The following is a 25,053-nucleotide window of genomic DNA, read 5'->3' as shown; positions in this document are numbered from 1 at the left end:
AGAAATTGAGAGGTGGGAATTGGGGGTTTTGATATTTGGGAGAAACCCTTGTTAAAACCCTAGAGGATTGTGGTAATTTATTTATTTTATTATTTTTTTAAATGACCAACAAACCTTCAAACGAGTTACTCGCGAAATTCACCCATCGACAATTCGACAATGCACTCGCCTTTGAACCGGAGAAAATCCTAACTTAGGGCTGACGGCCAGTGAACACTCGCGTGAAGAAGCGACAGTGCGGTGAGATAAAATCCGTTTAGGTCAAGGATCGAGCTAGCGATCGCTGCCTACTCGCCTAATCTTCTATCATCACCAGGTGATGCCGAAACTAAATGTTAGGGGCAAGAATCGAACCTGAATTATATGGAACATTAGGACTTTCTTATAATTCTATCACCAGCTCATTAGCAGTTTAAGAGGTGATTTAACATGTTTCTTTAACCAGGTAAAATGTGATATTTTTTTAAATCATAAGATTTTATATTATGTAAAAAACTATGATACTAAACATGTTCATCTAAAATGTTCCTTGTATTAGAAATCTATGGCTGATTTATGATCATTGAAGTGTTAGTACTACCTAGGTTTATATAAATTTTAGTAACATGCCAAATTATTCAGAAATCACCTCAGATCTTTTAATTGTTCAGCAGTGTATTGCCAAATAACCCCTTAATACTACTTATTTATTTGTGAGGTGTTAATGTATCATGAATACTTTTAGTGACGTCTCGTCACCAGTTATGCTCTCATCTTTTGATACGTTGAAAACATTATAACACCACTTGCATGACTATGGATATAATTGTTTTCTGGCATGGTAAAATAAATACTTACATGATTTTCTAAAGCATGCAACTATAAAACTATAAGAAAGAAACATGTTAAGCCAAAACTAAAGCCTTTTCTTACACGTTTTCGACTTTGATTTCGCTAATCAAGTTCTATATACAATGAAAGAATGTTCAATAGTTTTCCATACACTGATTAAAACCCGAAACACACATACATCGTTCCTACACACGGCTTCTTGTCGGGCTTTCAGATTGTTCTTCATAGATATCATCAAATGGGAGATCAAATTTCCCTCCAATCTCATCCATATAAAAAGTCTTCGACAACTCGTTTGACTTTGACGGCCCCCAGTCAAACGGTTGACCATGTTCTTCAAAGCTCCGGTCCGACAAATTATCATGATAATAGTCATTGTAATCGTCACGATTGAAATTTGGCGGCTCGACAAAGCTCGTTTGAGGTCCCGGGCCTGGGCCCACCCCTCTTGGGCCACCACCCCGATCCCACCAGTGGCTCCTACCCGTCTGGCCCGAATCATGATGCTGTAAAACACTTCCACGCGATAAAGGAGCTGACGTGGAAGCTTCTAGATTACTCTCAACACGGTTATCAAAAAAGCTTCCCCAATTCTCATCATACCGGGGCCGGTCCCGGGATAGGTCCGGTGGGTCCCACATGTCATCAACCGGACCTGACTCGATGTCTTGGGGCCCACGTGAGTGATGGTGAGGGGATGTGTAGTACCAGTCGAGGATGTACGGGTGGTTTTTGTGAACGGGATCGATGAGCCACATGCAATCTTGTTGGTAAAAACTTTTTGACACGTTTGGGCCCGTTTCCCGAGAAAAGTAGCTGTTCGGGTCACCATGGGACGGGCAGGTTTGGGCCCACTGTGGTAGTTGGTTTGGGATCATGTAGCCCGGGCTTATACCCTGTTCTTTAAACTTTTGTTCCTTAAACGCTTTAAGCGTTGAAAGAAATTGCTTTCCGTCCGCATCTGGTTCCCATGAAGGATAACTGCTTTGAAAGCTGCAAAAAGAAAATAAAATTATGAAACAAACATATTTCCATTTTTGAAAAGTTTAAAAATTTGTTCACAAGATAAGGGTATTTTAGACATTTAACAAACAGTTGAACATTTTCTTACCTTAGAAATGATTTCTCCATTTTCCCTTGTGAACTTCTGTTGGTTTTTGACGAGTTATGTGGAGATGCATACTTGCTGTTACCGTGTTTTTGGAAGTCGAACAAGCTAAAACTGCAGATATATATTAATTTATCAAGTTAATTATTATATGTTAATTAGAGATATAGAAAATAAACTGCATGAGGATAAATAAGAATGTGGTGCATATGAACCTGCAAACATGACCAACGCCTTCAACATCAACAGTGAAGTCCGCAATGAACTGCAATATATCATCAACTCGCTGCACCATTGACAAATTTAATATTTTATTATAAAAGAATAATGGAAAATAAGGTAAATAAGACTGTTTTGTTTTCACTTGAATAATGGTAACATGATTACAGAAAACCGATTACTATTGAGTTCAGTCAAAATAAGTAGGTAATCACTTTCATATTTGAAAATTTCCAAACACAGCCTGCGTTGGGTCCAAAATATTCTATATTTTCCTCATCCGAAGGGGCATTTATACATTCAACAAATTATTCTACTAATGTTAATCGCAAAGATATATTGACAATACCTCGGGTACTACAAAGATAAGCAAGAATGGAGTTAGAAAGATAGACGCCATCTCCTCCAGCAACATCTTCCCAGTGTACTAAATTACAAACATACATTGCCACATCAGCACCACACCAAATATTAACACATAAAAACATATGATCACAATAAGATATCGAAGGTTGCAAGGACAACCTTCATCCAAATCAACCCCTTCATATGCAAACGGGACAAAACTTTACCTGAAAAAGGGTTTCAAATTCTACTCGAACAAATTCAGTGTTTTCCTTCCCGCGCCATTTTTTGGGCATATAATGAGTACTATGAACGGTCAAAGACAAAGTCCCATGTGGATCAAGAACTAAAAGCTCATCTGAAACAAGGGCTCGACTCATGGCGGTTATTGCTCCAAAAACAGCTGTATACCATAACAAATTACGACCAAAAATCTGCAACAAAAAAGAGACTTAAGTCAAAACAGGGTGGTTTGACTTTTGGGATTATTATCATATTAACATGTGTACAAAAACATTACATGGCCTTCAAGTAAAGATTCTTCAAGAAACGCGATGATGATCAAGATTGCAGCAAAGCCACCAAAAACAAAGGATACAAACTTTGCAATGATAGAAAGAACTGGAGACGGGAATTGCTTTAAATAATCCGAGGCGTGTGTAACGCTGCTGTTGATACGGTGCTTGAATAAATGATCCACCTGAAAAAATGTAAAAACTTAGATGTATAACAAGCGGGCTGCGGGTTGAAATGTGCAAACCAGACACGACCGATATATTTACTCGTGTCAGAAACATCAACCCTAGCCCGCACACACTTGAAGTTGTGTAACCTAAACACAACCCAGTTAACCCATTTATCTAAATGTGTCAAACGGGTCAGTGGATAGTAATTAAGTTGTAAACATGTTAGTCGTGTTAGTGGGTTGTAAAAGTATGGGTTAAACGGGTCATTAACAGGTTAGTGGGTCGACCTGCTCAGGTTAAACAGATCAACATAACACGACCCATTTAATTAAACAGGCTAACCCAAACATGACCGATTTTTAAATGGGTTAAATATGCCAACCCAAAACCTGATTATTTTTGTGTCGTGATCAGGGTCGTGTGGGAAAACTCATCAACCCGTTTTTTTTTTGATAAGTTAGAGAGAAAAAGAACATGACATCAAACAAGCAAGCAATTTATATATAAATAAACAAAAAAATAAGAAAAATGATCACCTCGTTGAATTCCCGGAATATCCACTTAGAAAAATTTGACCATCTTCTAGAAGAAGCAGTGCTAGGATGTTTATAAAACTGTTCTGCGTGTCTTAGAAATAGATATACGAGCATAAAAATAACTAGAAATGGAGATAGAAGAAGCATCGCAGTCCCAACAACCATTAGCCTTTTCTTTAACGTATTGCGGTCACTAACAAAGTCCTTTCTAATACAAAAGTTTCTGCACAAGATTTCATATAACTTTAGTACATACAAAAACAAATAATGTTATACCTTCACAGGTTAAATGATTTATATCAACTAGTAACAACTTGCACAAGTGGCAATCCGTGAATTTTAAATAGGGTTTGTATGTATATATATATAGACACACACACACACATATATACATAAGGATTAGGATCACTTCATAACTTCCAAATAATTTAACAGCCAAACATTTATTTATTTAATATTATTTGAGCGTAGTTTTGTCATTTATTATATGCAATTTTAGGATGACATATATGTATATTGATTTACACATTGGTAAACTTGTGATTAGATATAAAAATGACAAAACTACCCTCAAATAATATTAAATATGTATAATATAACTAAAATAAAATGATTGGTCATTAGAAGTTTTGAAATTCTATAACTTTTTGGAGTCCTATATATATGTGTGTGTGTGAGTGTGTGTAAGAGAGAGAAAGATAGATTACGGACCTATCAAACATGCTATGCAATATGCACCAATTTAAAGTCCATTCAAGGGTCTTGGTTAGCGTCAGGCAATATCGTGTACCATTTGCATCTTTCTTGATAGTGGGACCTGCGCCCGGGACCCATGAAGAGATCGGGAAAGCGAGCACCCCTTTGTTCAACATTCCAATCAAGTAATTCTCTTTCCTCATCAACCTCATCACAATATCATGAGCCGAAAGATCCTTCACCACACATAATTGTTGTGATTCTTGAATTCTAACCACTTTTTCAAGAATCGATGCCCATGGCATCGTTTGCATCTCATTGTCGGTCACACCAAGACTTGCAACAAAAAAAAAATTAATAATAATAATAATATAATAATAATAATAATTTTAGATCAGCAAAATCAACCTTAAATTTTTCATCTAAACAAGTGTTTGCATGTGAAATTTGAAGGTGATCATGTTAACAAATACCTGTTGCTGTAGAATTGGCGTATGTCTAGTGTATCCTTCAACTGTACAAAGAACCTTAGAAAGCAAAATATCCAATAAACGAAAGTGATTCCCAAATAACCAAGAATAACAACCTTAAAAGTTGTTAAAGGTGTCAAAGGATGTTCATGTAACGCTTCTTTAGCAAGATCACACGGTTTTATCCCCGATTCAACCGCATCCATCCCACATTTTGCCCTTCGAAGACCATTCCAATCGACAAATAACAAAAAGAACCCCGAAAAACATATCGTGAAAGCCAAACTCAAAAGCTCAACAATCCACTTAATAACAATGCACCATAGACCCTTTTCACAATAGTAGCTATAAAGTCTTTCAAAGAACAAATCCAAGTCAGCAATCGGTTCGACTTTCAAGCTTTCACCGTTAAGAAGCCCAGATGGGCTTTCGCTACCTGGACTTGGGGCCCGCTGGTAATCCGATAACTCGATTTCAGGGGTAATATAGTCATTTGATGTTGTAAGAGATGACTCGCCAAGTAGTTTTTGTTTTAAATGGTGTAGAGTTGTGGCGCCTTTTTTCCCACCAAACATTGTTTATATAGAACTATATATATGCACAAGCAAGTCGTCCATCCCCCAAAGAAGTTAATTATTCATACCACGATTCTGGAAAAGGCAGAAAATCACATGCTAATTATAACTATTAACTGTTATTATTAGGGTTTATGAGCTTATATCCATGTTAGGTGTCTCCACGATTTCTGGTTTCTATCCTGCATATATTGACACTCCCCCCCCCCCCTTTCTTCTCATTCTACTTACAGCAATCAATTCAAATGTAGAATTCGAGTCTCTTTTACATCGCACAAACGTAACTAATAAAAAATTAGATCAGAGAGCACAAAAGATGAAAGTTTTTGGACGTTTGAAAACGAGTAGTCAAATACAAGAAAATCAATTGTTTAAATTTAAGAATAGTTAAATCAGCATTAATATCAGTAAATGATTTTCTTATAGCAACGTCTTCCCTTATCCTCCAAATATCTTTCTTTTGACCCCGAATAATCAGAATGCGTTTCAAGTAAGTTGCACTTTCTTATAACAATGTCAAACATGCTCTCCAAATTTGATTATTTTCACCCTAAAAGGCAAGCAACAAAATATTTTTCTACATATCGATAACCAATCCTATTATCATGTAAATAATTCCTTTATGTTTCTATATAGTAGCGGTCCATAATTACTTCCACATTAATATCATCTTAACACCACATTCTAACAAAAACAAGAACCTTAAGGGCAGCCATAAGTTCTTCAACAATATCCTAACATTCAAATTTGGGGAAATAAAAGAGACTAATTCAATCAAGATACAATTTTGAACCAATTTAGGGCAAAATCAGCTGCACCCAAATCAAACCCACATCAAAAACAAACAAATTCCACTTGGGTATCAACAAAATCAGTAAAAAGATTCTTGGAAACCATAAAAATCAAAACTTGAAGCAGTTTACCTGTGGGAAATCGAAGGGGCAAAAGACCCTTTATTCACGAAACTCGAACTGTAAGAACCCAGACCAGATTACGTAATCGATGAGTCACTGAAACCCCAGAAGTAATCGATTGGAAAGATAATAATAATAATAATAATAATAATAATAATAATAATAAATCTTGGTTTGATTGCGTGCAGAAAAAGAAGGAATTTATGTGTTTTTTTTTATTATTATGCCTGCAGTTTTCTTTTAGTCCAAGAAGCTTTTGTGTGTTTGTTTTTTTCTCTCTCTAGAGTTTGATTTAACAAACAAGACGAAGACTTGATGATGATGATGATGATGATGATGATGATGATGATGATGATTATAAATTATTATTATTATTGTTATAAAATATAAAAAAATTAAATTGATGTTGCATTAGAATTAGGCAGCCAGATTCCAGAATATTAATGAAGTGTTTTTTGATTAAATTAGGCCCAATTGGCTAAAAGTTTGGCCCATTACAAATGGGCTGGGATTTGAGTGTTAATTAGGGGTTAGCTAACGGCTAACTAATTAAAGGTTATGCCAAATGAGGATATTTGATATGATATAAATCATAAATGCCAACGGTCTTCAATTTTAAATTTTAACCATGATATATATACATGAATGTATACATAGATGCATATATATATATATGTAGAGAAAGAAGGGTTTCAAGCATTTGAAAAGCATTTCTATCGATAACGGTCGGTGTATTTTCTTTCGTCACGTGTAGGAGAAGTTGAATTTGGAGTTCGAGATAGAGAAAACTTGAGCAGTTAAAGTTCTCATCAACGATACGAGAATTACATCTAAGGATATAATCAGGTATTTTGTTTTTATTAATCGATTCAGTTTTTTACAATCTTCTACACCGGAGTATTATTGTATCAAAATACGTTGGTATACTCCCTTTTATCAAGGTATTTGTGTATATGCCGGTATATATATTACGTATATATCCTGATTCCAGATACGTGTATATAGTTTGTCTTTACTAACTCTTTTTTAGAATTTTTCACAATTTATAATTTAATAAATTTTAATCTTAAAAGTCTGAAAAGTGATAGCATATAAAATAATAACATAATAATAAATACAAATTCCAGTTTGTTACAAACGGTCAAAATTCTTGAGCCCATAAAAAAATAAAAAATCTCAAAACTATTAGTGTCAAATCTTAAAAAACTTAAAACTTAAGGGTCTAAAACAAAAACACAAGAAAGTTACAAAACCCACCCTTCCCGCGTCCACGTAAGCTTTCCCGCCAACGCTGACCTGTCACTAATCCACGTCAGCTTCCGCGCCAAAAAGAAAACCCTATTATTTAACCCATCATTCATCGCTCCAATTCACACCAAAACAACTCCAATTCATCATCAAATGGATTCCACCGGAGCTTCATCATCACCGTTCGATTCATTCAAATCCAAAAAGATCCAACGCTCATCCATCACCAAACCGGAACACAGCCCGTGGAGCTCCAAAACACCCGAAAAACCGACTCGAGGACCTCTCACGCGCCGTCAATCGCTCCGGTCGGTAAAACAAGTCCGAGAAGCCGCGAAGAAGCTTCACGTTTCGGATCCGAAACCGTCGGTTTCATCAGATCCTGTAACTGACCCGGTTTTGAAACCGAAAGTACCCGATTCGATACCGGAAAAGTACGTTTCATATCCTCCCTCTAATATTATTATTATTATTAGAAAATCAATAACAATGCTAATGACTTATTTAAATTTCGTGTGTAGGTATGAAATGCTGAACTCATTCTTCGATCGATTGTTATCTTCGATTCAATTACTCGGATTGAAACGATCGGCGTCCACGTTTACCAACATTGCCCGAATCGTCGAGAGCTTAACCGACAGGTATCATAAACTTGATAGTTCAAACGAGCCGCTCGAGACTGGAACAATAAAAAATTAAACTCACTTGGTTATTGACCCGAGCCTTATGTATTTTTAACTTTTTTACCTTAAAACTTTACTTTTGGCTTCGCTTGTTTAAGCTTATTTTTTAAAATATATTAAAATAAGAGAAAATTAGTGGTTGCTTCCATGTGGTTTTAAGGGGAGGCATTGAACAGGTTGAGTCTGTGGTTTCTGAAACAAACAATTTGAGTCCCCCGAAAAACATTTTATCGTAAACAAGCTACCCCGAGCTCGGACTAGTTTTTGCTTTCTCATTAAAATAAAAAAACTATTGTAATAAAATAAAGTGGCAGCCAAACTAATTAATAAATAAATAATAAACATTCCGAGCTCGAGTTAGCTTGTTTACACTCCTTGTAAAACTTAACGAATTTAATAACCAACTGTGAGTTTACTGATTTGCTTATCTGTTGTTTAGGAAATTTGCTTATAGTCATTTAGCTCAGCTCAAGTTTATAATACCCGAGGCGATTGAGATTAAGAAGATACTCGCTCGTGATGACCGGACGGGTTGTATGAAACCGGATCTTCACATCACTTTGAATTTCAGTGTTGTTCAGAAGGATGAGAAGCAAACCTCCGATTATTCACTGCTGAGCAAGCTGTTTCGGTCCAGGCTTTCGAGTTTCTGTAAATCCAATCCTGAGGTAATAATATTCATCAGTGTGTTAATGATCGTTACTTATCGATCTCGAGATGGCTCGCAAGCCTAAATGAGCCTTATATATATATATATATATATATTATTCAATATATTTAATAGGTTTTTATCTAATAAATGTTGTTATATATAAAATTATGATAAAATAAATAAACAATATATGCATTATGTTAGACAAAGTTATATTAAATAAACATGTGTGAAAAATAGCTGTAAATATATACAAATTAATTAATAAATTGTAAACGAGTCAAGCTCGAGCATGAAAAACCGATCATGAGCTGAGCTTGAGCTCGAGCTCTCTATAAGTTAAACGAGCCAAGCTCGAGCCAATTGAGCCTGTGTTTGACTTGGCTCGGCTCGTTTACAAACTTATCTCTATGGTCTGGTCTGATTTTAGATTAGGTTTTGTTTTTGCATTAGATTCTCTGGTGGGTGGGTGACTATAATTAATAAATAATAAACGAGTCAAGCCCGGGTGAGCTAGATCGCTAAAACTACCCACGAGCATAACTCAAGCTTTAGAAATAGATTTTCTAACGAGCCGGCCTCGAGCCTAGTCGAGCTCGGGCTCGGTTCAGCCCGTTTACGATAGTGTCTGATTTCAAGTTAGGTTTTGTTTTTGCGTTCGGTTTGTGATTATTGAATAATATTCTTCTTAGCTGATTCGAGTTTTTATCATCAGGGTGATGAAGTTCCAGAGGAGAGGTTACCTGAACCTTTTAATAAACCTTCATATTCAATTCAAAACCCGAATCTTGATTCGGTTCAAGATACAACACCTCCAGTTTCCGAACATCAGCCCGTTGCAGCGTCTCTTATTCCTCAATCGTTCAAACGAAGGTTCTCAAAACAAATCTTGACTCCAAATGTAGAACCAGCCAACCAAGAATCCGCGGTTTTGACTTTTGAAACTCTGGTTGACCATAAATTACCCGAAACACCTGTTAAGAAGTCTGATTTGTCCTCCATTGATGCAACTCCAGATAAGCTAGTTTGGACCCCATTCAATGCCACACCTGCACAGTCAACCCGACCTCCGGTTAGGTGTTTTACGACACCGGATGACGATTCATTCATGCATCCTAGCAAGTTAACCAGACGCGCGAGTGGCAAGAGATCGATAACGTTTGATACTCCTGTGAAGAGTAAAATGCCACCTGTCAAAAGGGTATCTACTGACGAAGATGACGAATATCTTTCTGATATTCTCTCGGATGATCTTCTAGCATCGGTTCATTCATTATCCAAATTGCAAAATATATACACATTGCTTCATATATTTATGTTACTAAAGTGTGTTTATGTTTCAGATTAAAGAAAATGAGTTGAAAGTATTAGAGGAAAACAATCCAGAAATCTCTCGGGCTAAATGGAGGAAAAAGATGGTTGCGGGGTTGCCTAAATTATTCGACACGCTCTGGTTTTACTTTCAATCGGTTAAACGAACGGTTGTCACAAAAGTGGACCTTATGAACATGTTAACTTCAAGCCAAGTGGAAATTGTTGATAAAAGTAAGAATCTTTGTATCTCTAATTCGGTTTAAGTACAAAGTTTCTTCTACTAATTTCATTATTATATAACGTTAAAAACCTTAAAAATCTTCAAAACCTTAATCTGTTTTTAATAATCTTGCAGGAGAAGCTGAAGAACAGCTTAGATTGTTGCAAGAGCTAGCTTCTGAATGGATTTATGAGAAAGTGGCATCTAGTGGTGATATTTTGTGCTGGTAAGTTTACATTTTTACAAAATAATATTGAATTAAAATGCATTTTGTTCAATTCATTTATAGAGTTTTTCTTTTGCAGTGTTAACAAAATAGCGAGCTCGGAATCAATACGCACAAGACTATCGAATGCTAACTGACATAACTAGTTTAAGGCCGGTATCGAGGTTTAGGTTTTTGGTTTTTGATTTTTGATTAGGTTTCTAGGTACAATCTGGTTGTGTGATGTGAATACAGTTTCCAACTCTACTGAAATAATATCTATTCAGTTATGATTTATATAATACATATATATTAGTTGTGTTCGTGTTGTACTATTCGACTCGTCAAAGCAGCATGTTTTAAGACCGAATGTCATGTTTACGTTCTTGAAAAAAATTAGCGAATGTTTTGAGACCGAAGTGTTTTTCTAATACAACTATCTTTAAATTATAAGCTATTGTCAAGACACTATTCTTAAGTTCTCGACCTTAAAATCATGTCTTTTCACATTAAATCAAACTACGACATCAAACAAAATTGCTACAGATTAAAAATAATTATTGACTTTATATTTGATATAAAATATATAAATTCATCTAATTACTGAAAACAACGTAAAGGAAATTATTTTATCTTTATCTATTTTTTAATAGTGTCTATAAATGTTTTAAGATTAATCTATAACTGATAGTTTAAAAAAATATTTATTTAAGCTTAGCAGTATCATTAAATAAAGTATTTATTTTTACAAAACATAATTAAAAAAATAATAAGATAATATATTTATGAATAATAAAACACCACATGTCCAAAGGGTCACTGCACATTTAGAAACCATTGACTCAGGCAACCATGGTCAACTATCTAACACTTCGATTATTATAAAAACCTCAAAAGTGAAGAAATGACATTTGACAATATTTGAAGACATGAGGCAAAGAGAATTATTGGAATTTAGATCACCTCAACATGCATCTTCATATTTAGGCACCAATAATAATAATTGGGGTGGTTCATCTCCTTTGTTAGCTAGGGAAATACCCAAAGAATCCCTAGAACAAAGCTATATTAACTTCACCACCATTAGAACACATGATCAAATCTTTCATACTCAAAGTCAAAGTCAAGGTCAAACCTTTAAAGCGTTTCGAAAGGGGTTCTTGTTAAAGTTGATATGGCCCGACAAGGAAAACAAAGCACCGGGTGATAAACCGAAGAAAAGAAGATGGTTGCCGAAGCTTGACCCGAAAGGGAGATGGCCACAAGGTTGGTGATTCAAGTTTGACCATGAGCACGGGTCAACCGTATTCAGTCAAGTATGTATATATGTATGTAATAGTGTTCTTGCTAATTGTTTTCTTGCTTATATATTTATGGTTTTTGTAAAGTTCATGTAGCATGTTAGATTAGTTGAAGTAAGAGCAGAGTTGTATTTTGAAATTAGAATTAGCATTATAATTCAAGATGCCTACATGATGTGATAAGGTTGAATATAATAATTTTTCAAGCCAATTCCATAATATAGATTAGGCCATTAGGGTGTTTATAAACATTTGAAAGCAACCAACCGTCGATCAACGCAAGTTATCACGGTTTGACAGTTTAATAGTCTGACTTATGATTTGAAACTTTAAAGAGCCAAATCAGACCATAAAAATGAGTCCATTTTGTCATGACTCATGATCACAAATTTGACCTATAACTAGATTCATCAAAAGTGTTATTTTAATGCATATTACATCATATACATTAATTTTGAGGAAAATCAGCAAAATGAACATTTGATCGGTCAAAGTCAACAAAATATACTCTGACTTTTCTTTTATAGAAATAAACATGTACTTTTCGCGTGCCATGTGTACATAGGAGTGCGGTGGCTACCAGCTACATGAACCGCCTAGGTTAGGACTTAGGCGAAAAAGGCAGTGGACCAACAGTTATTCCGGGAAAACGCGATGACATGGGAAACGGGCCAACAACACAACAACGAACATGTAACAGTGTTCTTACTAATAAAACTAAAATAATCAGTTTAAATATATTTATATATGAGTTTACTTGCTAATATCCAATTTATTTAAAATAAGCAGCAACATTATACTCCCAACCAACAATTGCTTCACAAACTTCATCTCTAAAGCTTAAAGTAAGGAAGTGCTGAGTTACCATTCGCTCCACCTTTTAACCTGTAGCAAGACATATATTCATTATGGGCCACTTCCCTGTATATGGGCCCACCCTCTTCTGACACCAGTTCCTTTACGGGCCCGTAGGGCTTAGAGTAATTAGCAGTCCTCGGGTAAAAGAAGCATGCATGCAGCAGATAGTCTCGGCCCGACTGGTGCAGCCAGCACTCTATGTTCCACACTCTTAAACTTGTCATTGCTCATGAGCTACACACGTTGAAAGAACTATAAACGGGCCGATTCGGGTAAATGGGTCAAACGCGTAATAAAAAGGGTTTTTAAAACGTAGACCTCCTAAAATCATGACGTTATATTATTATTGGAATAGATATAATGCTTATGTGACACACTAATTATTTATAAAGTTCAAAACTTTTAGATAAAAAGTGTGTTGGGTCAACTAGGCCCGTTTGACCTGTTACACAACCTTTTTGACCAGCCTGTTTTGCCACCTTTAGCAAAACCATGTTTACACACATTTAAACAAAAGAACTTAAGTGAATGGTCGAAAAACTATAGGTGACAATTTCAACGTATTTTTTTATGAACGGGCCAGTCAAAAAGGTTAAATAAGAAATAAAATAAATTAGCTAAAACTGAAACGGGTCAAATCAGACACGACATGAACCTAACACGAAATTCGTGAGTTTGGATTTAGTCTAAACAGGAGTCACTTTCCATTCGTGTTTGTATCAACCCAACAGGTTCGTGAGTTGGCCTGTTTAACCTAAAAAACATGTTGTGATTGCTCTAAAAAGTAATAGGTAAATTCAAAACTTAAGTATTAGTATAAAACGAGATATATATATATATATATATATATATATATATATATATATATATATATATATCGGGTTAAACGGGTCGTATTCAAATTCATGAGCGCGACACGATTTTTGGGTTTGTGTCAGATATAGCACGCCAACCCATGAATACGACCTTAGCAGCCCTATTTGAGTATTTGACACACAGATTACTTTGTGAAAATCATAACTTATGAACAAAAAGGTTTTTTGGGCCGACATGATCAGTCGAAGATATTACATTTACCTGCAAATGATCGTCAATATTTACTATGATTGCCCCTTTAATCGGTTTGACATCCACCCATTGATTTCCTTTGAGAACCTGAAGACCACCGAGACTATCTTGAAGAAGAATGGTTATGAAAGATGGGTCTGAGTGCCTTGGGACTCCTAGAGTCAAGTCTGGCTCAGGGCAGGGTGGATAATACTGGCACACGAGTGTTGCGGTTTTCATGCAGTCAATGCTTTCTAGGTAGTTCGGGTCGAGCCCTAAAGCCTCAGATAGTAATCCTGCTAGTGTAACTTTTAGATTTAATATCTTTTCCATGTAGTTTTGTATCGCTCGCCTGCAAACCAGTAAAAGGGTATGTAAAAAACCCGTTATCTTGAATAGACTTAAACAAAATTTACTTGATTACATTTTCAATGGGTATGCAAAAAAACCCGTTAAACTTTAATAAACTTAACCAAAGTTGTTTACTTGATTAAATATTTTTCAAAGGATTTGCAACAAAAAAAAAACCCTCGTTATCTTGAATAAACTTAACCAACGTTGATTACTTGGTTGCATTTTCATATGGTATGCAAAATAGCCCGTTTGAATAAACTTAACCAAAGTTGATTACTTTACCTGTTATCTTGAATACACTTAACCAAAGTTGATTACTTGATTACATTTAAAACAAAGGGCATGCAAAAAGAAAAAGAAAAAAAACCGTTATCTTGAATAAACTCAACCGAAATCGATTTTCAAAGGGTATGCATATAAAAAAGCACGCTATTTTGAATATACTTATGATTACATTTTCATAAAATTCGCCCGTAACCGAGTAATACCTGGAAACCGGTGGCAATGCATTAGGATCAAGTTCACCATCAGCATAGTGACAAGAAATCGAGTCCCTCCAACTAATCGGTTGCGCCTCATAAAGAACACCATTAGAGTAAAACCTTACTTGCTGCTCGTACTCACGCGAGTCCCACTTCATCTTCACCTCACTCGGTTGCTCGTGGAACCCTCGCACGCTGCCTTCCAACATTTCATCCAAGACACAAACTGGAATCCCATGGTTCACCAGTTGAAAAATCCCCCATTGTTCCGACGCTTCTCGGATTTGACCAACTTTGACTTCTTTCCCACCTTCCAAGTCATTAAGATCAATCACCGGGACTTGCAGATCAAGACTGCTTGTTCCATGAGACAGATATTTTTGTAAACTCTCCGGTGGGTGGATAAATATACTCGGAATCTTCGACACCCCGGAATCTAGGATTCCTTTGACTCCGGATTTCGTTTGGTCAAAATCGGCTTTTGCTCTTTCAAAATCTTGGCTCATGCTTGCAATGGCTATTAAGTTATTATCAACAAAAAGATATGCTGTGTCAAGATGACACACATAATCATCTGCATATACAATCTGGTAGATATGTAGGGCCCACTTTCTTGGCTTTACAAGGCTGAATTTGGACTCATCTCCATGCGTGCAATCACAATCTTTATTTTGGCTGGATTGTGAATATGTTTTTGTGTCCAAAACTCTTATTTGTCTGCATATGCACACATGAATTATTCATCATTTACACATAAAAGACAAATTAAGTAACAAGTCAAAACAAGTTTCAGTCAAAACAAGTTGGGCCAACCTAAAATGTGTGCTTGTCTTTTCTTGAAGATTACGAAGATAATCAAGATTAGGAAATTATACCATTTATGAGGGATTTACAGTTAATACATTGAATGCCACTTTTTCCACTTATAACAAATTTTTAAACTTTTTTCTACATCAAGAATCAACATTTTGCCTAACTTGAGATGAATGAATGAAACAACTTACCGAGTTACAAAGCAAATCAGTTATTCTTGTGTCTGATACGAAAGAACTGCTCTTTATTGGGAAGTCGGTGTCCAAAGTAATCTTCCAATATGTTCCTGCAAAAATGCTTCAAGCTACCAAATTCTAACCAAAAAGATTTAGCCAATCCAACAATCAACTACAACATAGTCAAAAGATAAAAAGATTAAATCTTTTACTCAGTGGCTTACACGCTATAAAAAGACAAAACTACCAAATTCCAACCACAAAGATTCATATCCAGTCTAGCAATCAACTTAAACATAGTTCAAAGATAAAAAGATTAAATCTTCCACTCGGTGGCTTACATGATATAGAAAGACAAAGCTAACCAAAAAGATTCATATCCAATCCAACAATCAACTTAAACATAGTTCAAAGATAAAAAGATTAAATCTTCAACTCGGTGGCTTACATGATATAGAAAGACAAAGCTACCAAAAAAGATACATAATTAATCCAACAATCAACTTAAACATAGTTCAAAGATAAAAAGATTAAATCTTCAACTTGGTGGCTTACATGATATAGAAAGACAAAGCTAACCAAAAAGATTCATATCCAATCCAACAATCAACTTAAACATAGTTCAAAGATAAAAAGATAAAATCTTTAACATAGTGGCTTACATGTTATAAAAAGACAATGACCAAAACAGAGTTCATGATCATGATAAGTAATAAAGATTCATGCTTTTTAAGTTTTATTAGCTAAATTGGATCAAACTATTTCATCTTGGCCTCGGTGAACAGAACATGCCGATTGACACGCGGATCATACTTTCGGAATTCAAGCTTGGTTTGTATCTTTCTTGGATTCTTCTTCTTCACATAGAAAAAACCAGTCCCTGCGGCAGAAACCAGTCTTATAAGAAGTGTTGCACTTTTCTTCTTCTCTCCCATTTTTCAACCTACAGAATACAAACAATGACCACAATCAAGCATCTGAAATTCTGAACAATATCATGCTATATATATATATATAAATAAAATTTTTTTGGTAACCATAAAACTCGTTAACGGAAGACTCTCACATCCGTCAATACCCTGCTAACCAACAGAATTAGGCGGTGAAAACAAGCCAAGCTGCTTGTGACCTACTCGAGATCGGCTAGAGCCTAAAAATAAGCTTGTACAATAAACAAGCCTGAGGGCCGAGACCGAGCTTCGCTCATCAGTCATCAAGCTCGAGAGCCAAAACATGCCTATTATTTATATAATTTTTATTTAATATATTAAATAGATTTTCATATAATAACTGTTGTATAAATATACCAAATATACCCGACCACTCGTGACCTAATCGAGATCAGCTGGAGCTTAGATATAAGCTTGATAAAAGCCCAGCTTAAACAAGCTCGAGCACGAGTTTCACTTATCAAGCTCCAACTGGCTTGTGAGCCTAAACGTTAGGCCCGTAAACAAACCGAGCGCTCGGTGAACTGTTGTGAACCGTTCAGCGGGAAGTTCGTTTATGTTCGTTTATTTAATAAACGAACGAACATGAACAAAATATTTGTGTTCGTTTAGTTAAACAAACGAACATGAACACATGTTTCGTTCGCTCATTTATGTTCATGAACGTTCGCTTATTTATGTCTGTTTATTTATACTCATTTATGTATTAAAAGAAAATAATTAAATAATTATTATCTGGATGAGTCATCTACTTGGTTTTATATTTGTTCATTTGTGTTCATATATGTCTGTTTATGTTCATTTATCTTTGTTCAAATATGTTCGTCTAGAACTTTAAACAAACGAACATAAACGGACACATAAGCTCATTTTTTAAACAAACGAACGTGACCATAAATATTTGTTCAATTAAGTGTCCGTGTTCGTTTAAAGTCAATGAACAGACACATGCCCTTGTTCATATTCGTTGGATTCGTTTACAGGCTTTCATTATTCATATTGATGAATACTTCGGTCTCAATCTCTGGGCTCATGTATTTGGTTCATGAACGCATTCATTTCCTTACTGAACGAGCACGAACATAAAATCTCTTTCGTGAACACATTATTTCCTTAACAAACGAACATGAACAAGGCCTTGTTCGTACTCGTTCGGTTCGTTTACAGCACTACTAAACAAACCTAAATGCATATAATACAATTAATAGAAAATAAAGTAGCCGAGCTCGAGCTGAGCCGAGCCGAGGCTTTTAACCGTCGATTCGATCAAAACAGATAACAAACAAATGATAATTACAATTGATGGCTGAATTTGAATCGAATGAATATCATATATATATATATATATAATATATATAGAAATATACCGGCACAGGTCGTCGGCGATCTTCAATTTCAAGCTTCTGTCTTGACTGGATTTTGCAAGCCCTAGATAGCACAACACATGGATATTATTATTATTATTATTATTGTTATACGAATGGTCCCTAACATGTCTGGGGTGTTCATAGTTGGGTTTTAAACACAGAAATTGTTTAAACTGGTTATTAGTTTGGGTTTATGGTCGGTTTTTTTAGCTAACTATGGTCGATTGGTCGGTCGGTTCCAATATTTTTAAACCGTAACTAACGGGGTTTGATTTACGCAGTGGCGGACCCAGGATTTTTATCCAACGGGGTCCCATTTTTTTGATGTTCGTGTTTTTTGGGTCGGTTGTTGTTCGGGTTGGGTCAACACGAGAAATATATTAGAAAACACACGAAATATGAGGTTGTTCGAAACGAGAATAAAAAAAACATTACGAAATTTTGAAGTTGTTCCCGACGATTTTTCATATTTTGAAAATGAACCATTACATTTTTGAAAAAAACATGGGCAAGAAGCTCTCTTCCGCTATAACAAAGTGACAAACACAAGCATTAATATCACCCATCCGATTTCATAAATCCGTCTTCACATATTCATGGATGAAAAACAACTCTCATCATTTGTCGTTGCAATCGGTAGAACTAAATCAGTTTTCTTTATTGTTTTACTTGAAGAAGATGTGGACTCAAACTTTATTTTCAATCCTCACATAATTAGCCCTAAAATTCAAGATTTTAACAAAACTAAATACAATTTGATAAACAACATACAATTGCCAATACAAAATCAATTAGTTAGCCATAAAATTACCTTTTGTAGCTTGAGGAGAGGGATAAGAGCCGAGAGGGTGGAGGTCCAGCGCCGGTAGAGGAGGGAGGCGGCCGGTGAAGTGGTTATGAGGTTGTCTTGAGTCAGATCGTATTTGTTTAGCGTCTTCTGAGTTTTGACTGCGTGCTTTGTCTAAGTTTAAAACCCTAAGAAAACTAATACTGAGTAGAAATTATAAAAACAAAAAAAGAAAAAAAAACATTGGTGTCCCGGGACCCCGATCCTCTACATGTGGGTCGGCCCCTGGATTTACGATTTATATTAAAAACCAACCCTATAAAACCTGGCCGGGCGGGGCCGGGCTGTAAGAAATTCTTATATTAAAATTTTGGATATTTCATATACACACATATATGTATTAGAGGAAGGTTTGAATAAAAAGACACAGTTTCATAAGAAGCGTAGGAAAAGATATTGACCGTTAGATTAGTTATAACACATATTGGTAAGATTGTCAATATAGAAATCTATTGTTTTTGAAATTAAAATATGTAATTATTGAGATTCCTATTTTTATGCTAAATTAAAATCTATATATTCTATATTCTATTTTATATATACTATTAAATAAATTCATTTTGGCTCATTCTTATTGGTTGATTTTACTATATTCTAAAAATAATAAGCCCTCATATAATTTGTTACTAATAAAATAATTTAAAATTAAAATCATAAAAATCATTTAATCTATATAATAAATACTATTAAAGACATTCTTTTTGCCTCATTCCTATTGGTTGATTTACTATATTCCAAAAATAATAATCTCTCATAGAATTTGTCACTAATAAAGTAATTCAAAATTAAAATCATAATAATCATTTAATTGGATGCGTTTTCTCCTAGACAACCAATTATGGACCCGTATACGTTTCATAACCCTAATTTTCATTCCTTTCTCTCCAACTCACTGTTTGCGAATCACACCATTTTCAAATTATCTTATTTGAATATGTATCTTTCCCTCAATGTAATATGCCTTGTGTCTACAATGCTATCAAGTTCTTGGTGTCTTTGAAGAGTTTAGAATCGACAAATTAGAATCACTGGTTGGACTGATATAAGCAAAAGTTATTGTTTCTTATCTGGAGGTAATTATAATATTTCCTCTCTATATACTTTTGCATTAATTTTGCCTAAAGTTTGACATTTTTTGTTAATAACATTTTTGTTTGGTATCTGCACATATTGAATTAATTGCATTTGCAAATGAATTTTAAATTAAAATTAAAATAGTTTTCTTATAATTTGTTATTTTGATTCGCAATTGAAGCTTTAGATGTAAAAGATGATAAATTGCTATTCTCTACTGGTGAGTCACTTATGCTCCCATAAATTGTTCTATTCTTGCTCATTTTGTTAGTAAATTATCATACATTAAACACGCGTTCCTATGTTGCAAAATTAAATTTAAAATTTGGAGATAAGAAGGAAAAGAATATACAGTAAATGGCAAATTAAGAATTTCCATGGATGGAAAACCCAAGATAACGAGTTTAGGTCAAAACCAGTTGTTTTAGATTATACTATAAACTTAAAAGGCAAATTCATTAATGATGCATTATTAATTTTTATGTTATTTTAAACAAGCGGGTCAGGTTGGATGGAGTAACATGCCAATTAGATTCGGGACAAAATAGGTAATAATGATCATAATGAGTTCGGGTCGAAACGAGTTGTTTAAAAAACTATTAAATAAGAATAAGTAATGAGAGTTAACTTTATTTAACGAGTAGGATATGATGGGTCGGTTTTGGTATGTATCAATTACATAATATAGACCAAGGGTATAGAAGTCGTAACATACGATGTTTACATTCGTGTTTTCTTATCAGGTAAAACTTATATTAGAAATTACAAATTGAGACGCCATATGTGGCAAAGATAGTTAGTAATAGGCTTGGCTATGTTGTTGTATCCATTGATTTGGATTAGGTAATCGTTTCACAAAAGTATTGAGAATTTAATTACAAGAAAAGATATGTTACAATTGAACTATTGATAATTTCTTTTACGTTGATCCTTTCAGAGAGCTATTTGTATTTGGGGATTCTTTGAATAGGTACGCCATTATAATAATATTATGGTTTCATCTTTCTTTTCTGATTGGTTAAATGCAACATGATTTTATGGATATACATAAATATTCAGTGATAGTATTTGACAACATAAATGCCAGTTCGTCATCCTTTGTCGTAGGGGTGACAATTTTGTGCATGTTACTACTTATAATGTGTTGATTAATTTTTCATGTAATATGTAATGTTAAGTAGCATTGTAACATAAAACGTACTTCTATTAATAATATATGATAATTTTATTGTGTATCATATTTTGTTTACATTTTCTAAAATTGGTCAAAATCTAATACGTCTATTTCTTTTAGTAAAAAAGTTTGGGCCATTATAATCATCATCTCTTCCAAATTACACTAACATTAATATTAAATATATAAAATAGCCACATTTATTTGGCATAATATATTTATGATGGTTTAAATAGAAATTAGTTTAAAAAATTTCCATAAAATAAATTTTTAACGCTTGTTGTTGTGACACACTAAATTAAATAAAATATATAGGATTAGCTTTTACAACAAATTAATTATTCGAGGTAAAACGATCTAATTTATGAATATTGTTGTATCACGCAAAATTAATATATAGGATTATTTTTCATAACAAATTAATTATTCAAAGTAAAACGATCTATTTTATAAAAAATTGAAAATGTTTAAGTGAATGAAATAAAATAAGGAGTCCTTTTATATAGTTATTTTTTTTTGGCAGATGGTGTTATGTTCACTAATATGAATTATTAATTTTGTGATTATTAAAATACATTTTTATATGTGAGTTAAGGGCAAACATAATATTTATTTAAAATAATTTGACACAAATACAATATTTACAAACTATTCAAATATATAAGTATGTATGTATATATATATATATATATATATATATATATATATATATATATATATATAATTGACACATTCAGATAAAAAAGCTTCCTGTTGTAGTTTTAGAGAATACAGTTTCCTGTTATAGTTTGGTTTTGCAATGATCATCAACAAAAGTTTAGGCCAGTCTTTAGTAAGAGTTGGCATACTTAAAAGACCCGTTTTACACATGGTCAACTTTATGTAGATTTATCAAGAGTGAAGAGTAGAGACGAACAAAAAATAAATACTTATTTTAGATAAGCAAGAGAAAGTTGCAAACAAAGCAAAAAATATTGTTTATAAGTAAAAATTTGTAGCTTTTGAAGTTTATGTTTTAAAGTTTAAAATTTTGTTTGTAAACATTCTACTATATAATGTCATTTTTTTGTAAGTCCATGTCCTTCAATATTATGTTTTCGTTTGAATATGACTTACAATTATAAATTATATTGCTGTCTCAAAATACATATTAAAAAAATGTTGTCGTTTGAAATTATATATACGTTACTTGGACGGTTTTTTATATTTCTGACCATGTAATACACAAGTCAATAACAGTTTTATTATTTTTTGAGTTATTATTCTTATTGTTCTTAGGAACCATTGTTAAACAAAACACCATATTGTTTTTGTGATGTGGATTTGTTAAACAAAAAATTGATCGACACAATTGTTATTTTGGTGGCATCCATCAAAACCCAAATGCATTTCGACCTCAGGTGTATTTAATGATGAAACCCACATCATGAGCCTAAAGAAGAATGATACTCATCACTATCATAATCATTAGAAAATTTAATTCGTCAGATCTGACTTTTATTTTTTATTTTATTAAATTAAAAAGATTTTAACGTTGGATTAAGTTATTGTTGATTGGCTTATACATTGAAGCTTTAACGATTATCAGCTATCACATTATATTTTACTTTCTTTGATCTTTTGTTTGAAAAAGTTGCTTTTTAATCTTTTTTATGTATATTTAATGTGTCACATCATATTGCAAAAATGAGAATAAGGACGGCAATGATGAATTATGGTATTTTTGTTCATTGTAATTATGCTATTCATAGTGTTTTTGTTCTTTATAATCATTGTTAGACGAATTATTCATTGTGTTTAAATTGTACTTGAATATTTTGTTCTTTATAATCATTGTTAGACAAATTATTCATTGTTTTTAAATTATACTTGAATATTTTGTTCTTTATAATCATCATTAGAAGAACTATTCATTGTGTTTAAATTGTACTTGAATATTGTATGTACTAGGATAATAACCTGTGTTATACACGGGTGAAAAACATATCAACAAACAATACAAAATATAAATTACGCATTCAGTCAACACAAATATTTGACATAAGTTTATTACCCTCAGATGTTACAAAAGATGTTAAACTATATCTATAATATAAAAAGAAAATCCTTTATAAATAAATAATGCAATGAATAAGAAATAATATAGCACAAATGAACCACTAGACCTGAAAAAAATAAAAAACACATATTAGTAAAAGATTTTGTAATATTAATTGAAAACTAAGTTTACAAATACATACCAACTTTAAACTGTATCACATTAAGTTTTCGAAAATCTCTTTGTAAACATCTTTATTTAATTTTTTTAAATGTTCCTAATTGTTCTAAAGAACGTTTTTTTCTTTTTTCTTTTAGAGTGTTTTTTATAAATAATTTTTAGAGATATCTATATTTTTATAGCATTTTTCATGTCATTTCTTAATAAGTAAATAAATAAAACTTAAAGAACATTCGGTTTGATCACCATTCATCGGCTCTTCTTCTTTCCTCAAGAGTAAATTAAATTATTGACAAGGTGGTTATTAATTGGAATAAATAGACTTAATCATGGAGTTAATTGCATTAATTTGAATAAATAGATTTAATTGTATAATTAATTGAATTAAATTGGAATGCTTATTTTAATTTAGTTGATTAAAAATAATTGTGAATATGTGGAAATTATTGATATGGAAATGTGATTACATGGAATCTTATGTGGATAGGCTAGAATAAGAACATGTGGAAAGAATCATCTTGCTTTAATATATTAGTAAGATGTTCCTAATTGTTCTAAAGAACATTTTTTTCTTTTTTCGTTTAGAGTGTTTTTTATAAATAATTTTCAAAGATATCTATATTTTTATAGCATTTTTCATGTCATTTCTTAATAAGTAAATAAATAAAACTTAAAGAACATTCGGTTTGATCACCATTCACCGACTCTTCTTCTTTTCTCAAGAGTAAATTAAATCATTGACATATTAATTGAAATAAATAGACTTAATTATGGAGTTAATTGCATTAATTTGAATAAATAGATTTAATTGTAAAATTAATTGAATTAAATTGGAATGCTTATTTTAATTTAGTGGATTAAAAATAATTATGAATATGTGAAAATTATTGATATGAAAATATGATTACATGGAATCCTATGTGGATAGACTAGAATAAGGACATGTGGAGAGAATCATCTTGCTTTAATATATTAGTAAGATTTTTTGATCATTGTGTTTTAGTTCTTAATATCATGTGTATTTCTGTTAGTGTGTTTTAGTTTTTAGTGTTCTTGGTGTTGTATTTTAAATTTGGATTAAAATCTGTTGTTTTTTTTAAATTTTGATTTAAAACGCACTATTATATATCTTGTGATGGTTTTGGTGCTATGTTTTAAATTTGGATTAAAAATGATAATTATAGATTGATAATGTTTCCATATATAATATAACACACTAGAGGATTATGCCCTTGGAGTGTTATAAAACAAGTAATAAAATAAAACACACAGCCTATAAAACACGCCTTCCATCTAAACTATCATATCACCAAATCTAATGCACTAGATTACTTCTTACACTTTTTAGACACACTTCACTTCTTATTATAACTCCACCCATATGTATTAGACAAATGAATAGACCTCAATGTGTTTTTTTTTTAATTTGCAGGTTTCTAACATTGTAAATCCAATATGCTCATGTTATGAGATCATCTGTGTTTCTTTTCAAATCCCTTATGTATCTGGGTTCTGTTGATTATTATGTTAAAATTGCTTATTTTGAATATCTTGTATAAAAGCCTAACAAGTCCAAATCGTGAAACCAAACCGGAATCAAATTGTTACTAACGGTTTGGTTCGGTTCGGTTTAAGAGTTCAACAGTTTGGCTTTGGTTTACAAAAATAAAAACCATTACTAATGGTTTGG

At 33.1% G+C, this 25,053-nt stretch overlaps 2 protein-coding genes and 1 pseudogene across 3 annotated transcripts; 1 reads left to right on the top strand and 2 right to left on the bottom strand.

Annotated features, from left to right (window-relative positions):
• Positions 1–983: 983 nt before the first annotated feature.
• LOC143560962 (autophagy-related protein 9-like) lies at positions 984–6,506 on the bottom strand. The gene is made up of 10 exons (XM_077049141.1): positions 6,390–6,506; positions 4,895–5,541; positions 4,437–4,757; positions 3,726–3,948; positions 3,024–3,203; positions 2,731–2,937; positions 2,508–2,585; positions 2,155–2,225; positions 1,943–2,053; positions 984–1,824 (listed from the first exon to the last, which is right to left on the bottom strand). The coding sequence occupies exons 2-10, from the start codon at positions 5,464–5,466 to the stop codon at positions 1,017–1,019; spliced, it is 2,571 nt and encodes an 856-aa protein (XP_076905256.1). The 5' UTR covers positions 5,467–5,541; positions 6,390–6,506; the 3' UTR covers positions 984–1,016.
• Positions 6,507–7,781: 1,275 nt separating this feature from the next.
• On the top strand, positions 7,782–10,900 carry LOC143560950 (CDT1-like protein a, chloroplastic). The gene is made up of 7 exons (XM_077049135.1): positions 7,782–8,062; positions 8,150–8,269; positions 8,751–8,979; positions 9,679–10,227; positions 10,307–10,508; positions 10,633–10,723; positions 10,803–10,900. Exons 1-7 carry the CDS (start codon positions 7,782–7,784, stop codon positions 10,858–10,860), a joined length of 1,530 nt encoding a protein of 509 aa, XP_076905250.1. The 3' UTR covers positions 10,861–10,900.
• Positions 10,901–12,745: 1,845 nt separating this feature from the next.
• LOC143560949 (1-aminocyclopropane-1-carboxylate oxidase homolog 1-like) lies at positions 12,746–15,284 on the bottom strand (annotated as a pseudogene). The gene is made up of 3 exons (XR_013140207.1): positions 14,751–15,284; positions 13,939–14,260; positions 12,746–13,095 (listed from the first exon to the last, which is right to left on the bottom strand). The product of XR_013140207.1 is annotated as a 1-aminocyclopropane-1-carboxylate oxidase homolog 1-like (transcript).
• Between the last annotated feature and the right edge of the window lie 9,769 nt (positions 15,285–25,053).

The sequence above is a fragment of the Bidens hawaiensis genome, unplaced genomic scaffold (genome assembly GCF_021521415.1).
Source record: "Bidens hawaiensis isolate Kalapana, Puna unplaced genomic scaffold, B.hawaiensis_p1.1 tig00020517_1, whole genome shotgun sequence".
NCBI lineage: Eukaryota > Viridiplantae > Streptophyta > Magnoliopsida > Asterales > Asteraceae > Bidens > Bidens hawaiensis.
This window is presented reverse-complemented; position numbering and strand designations above follow the sequence as displayed.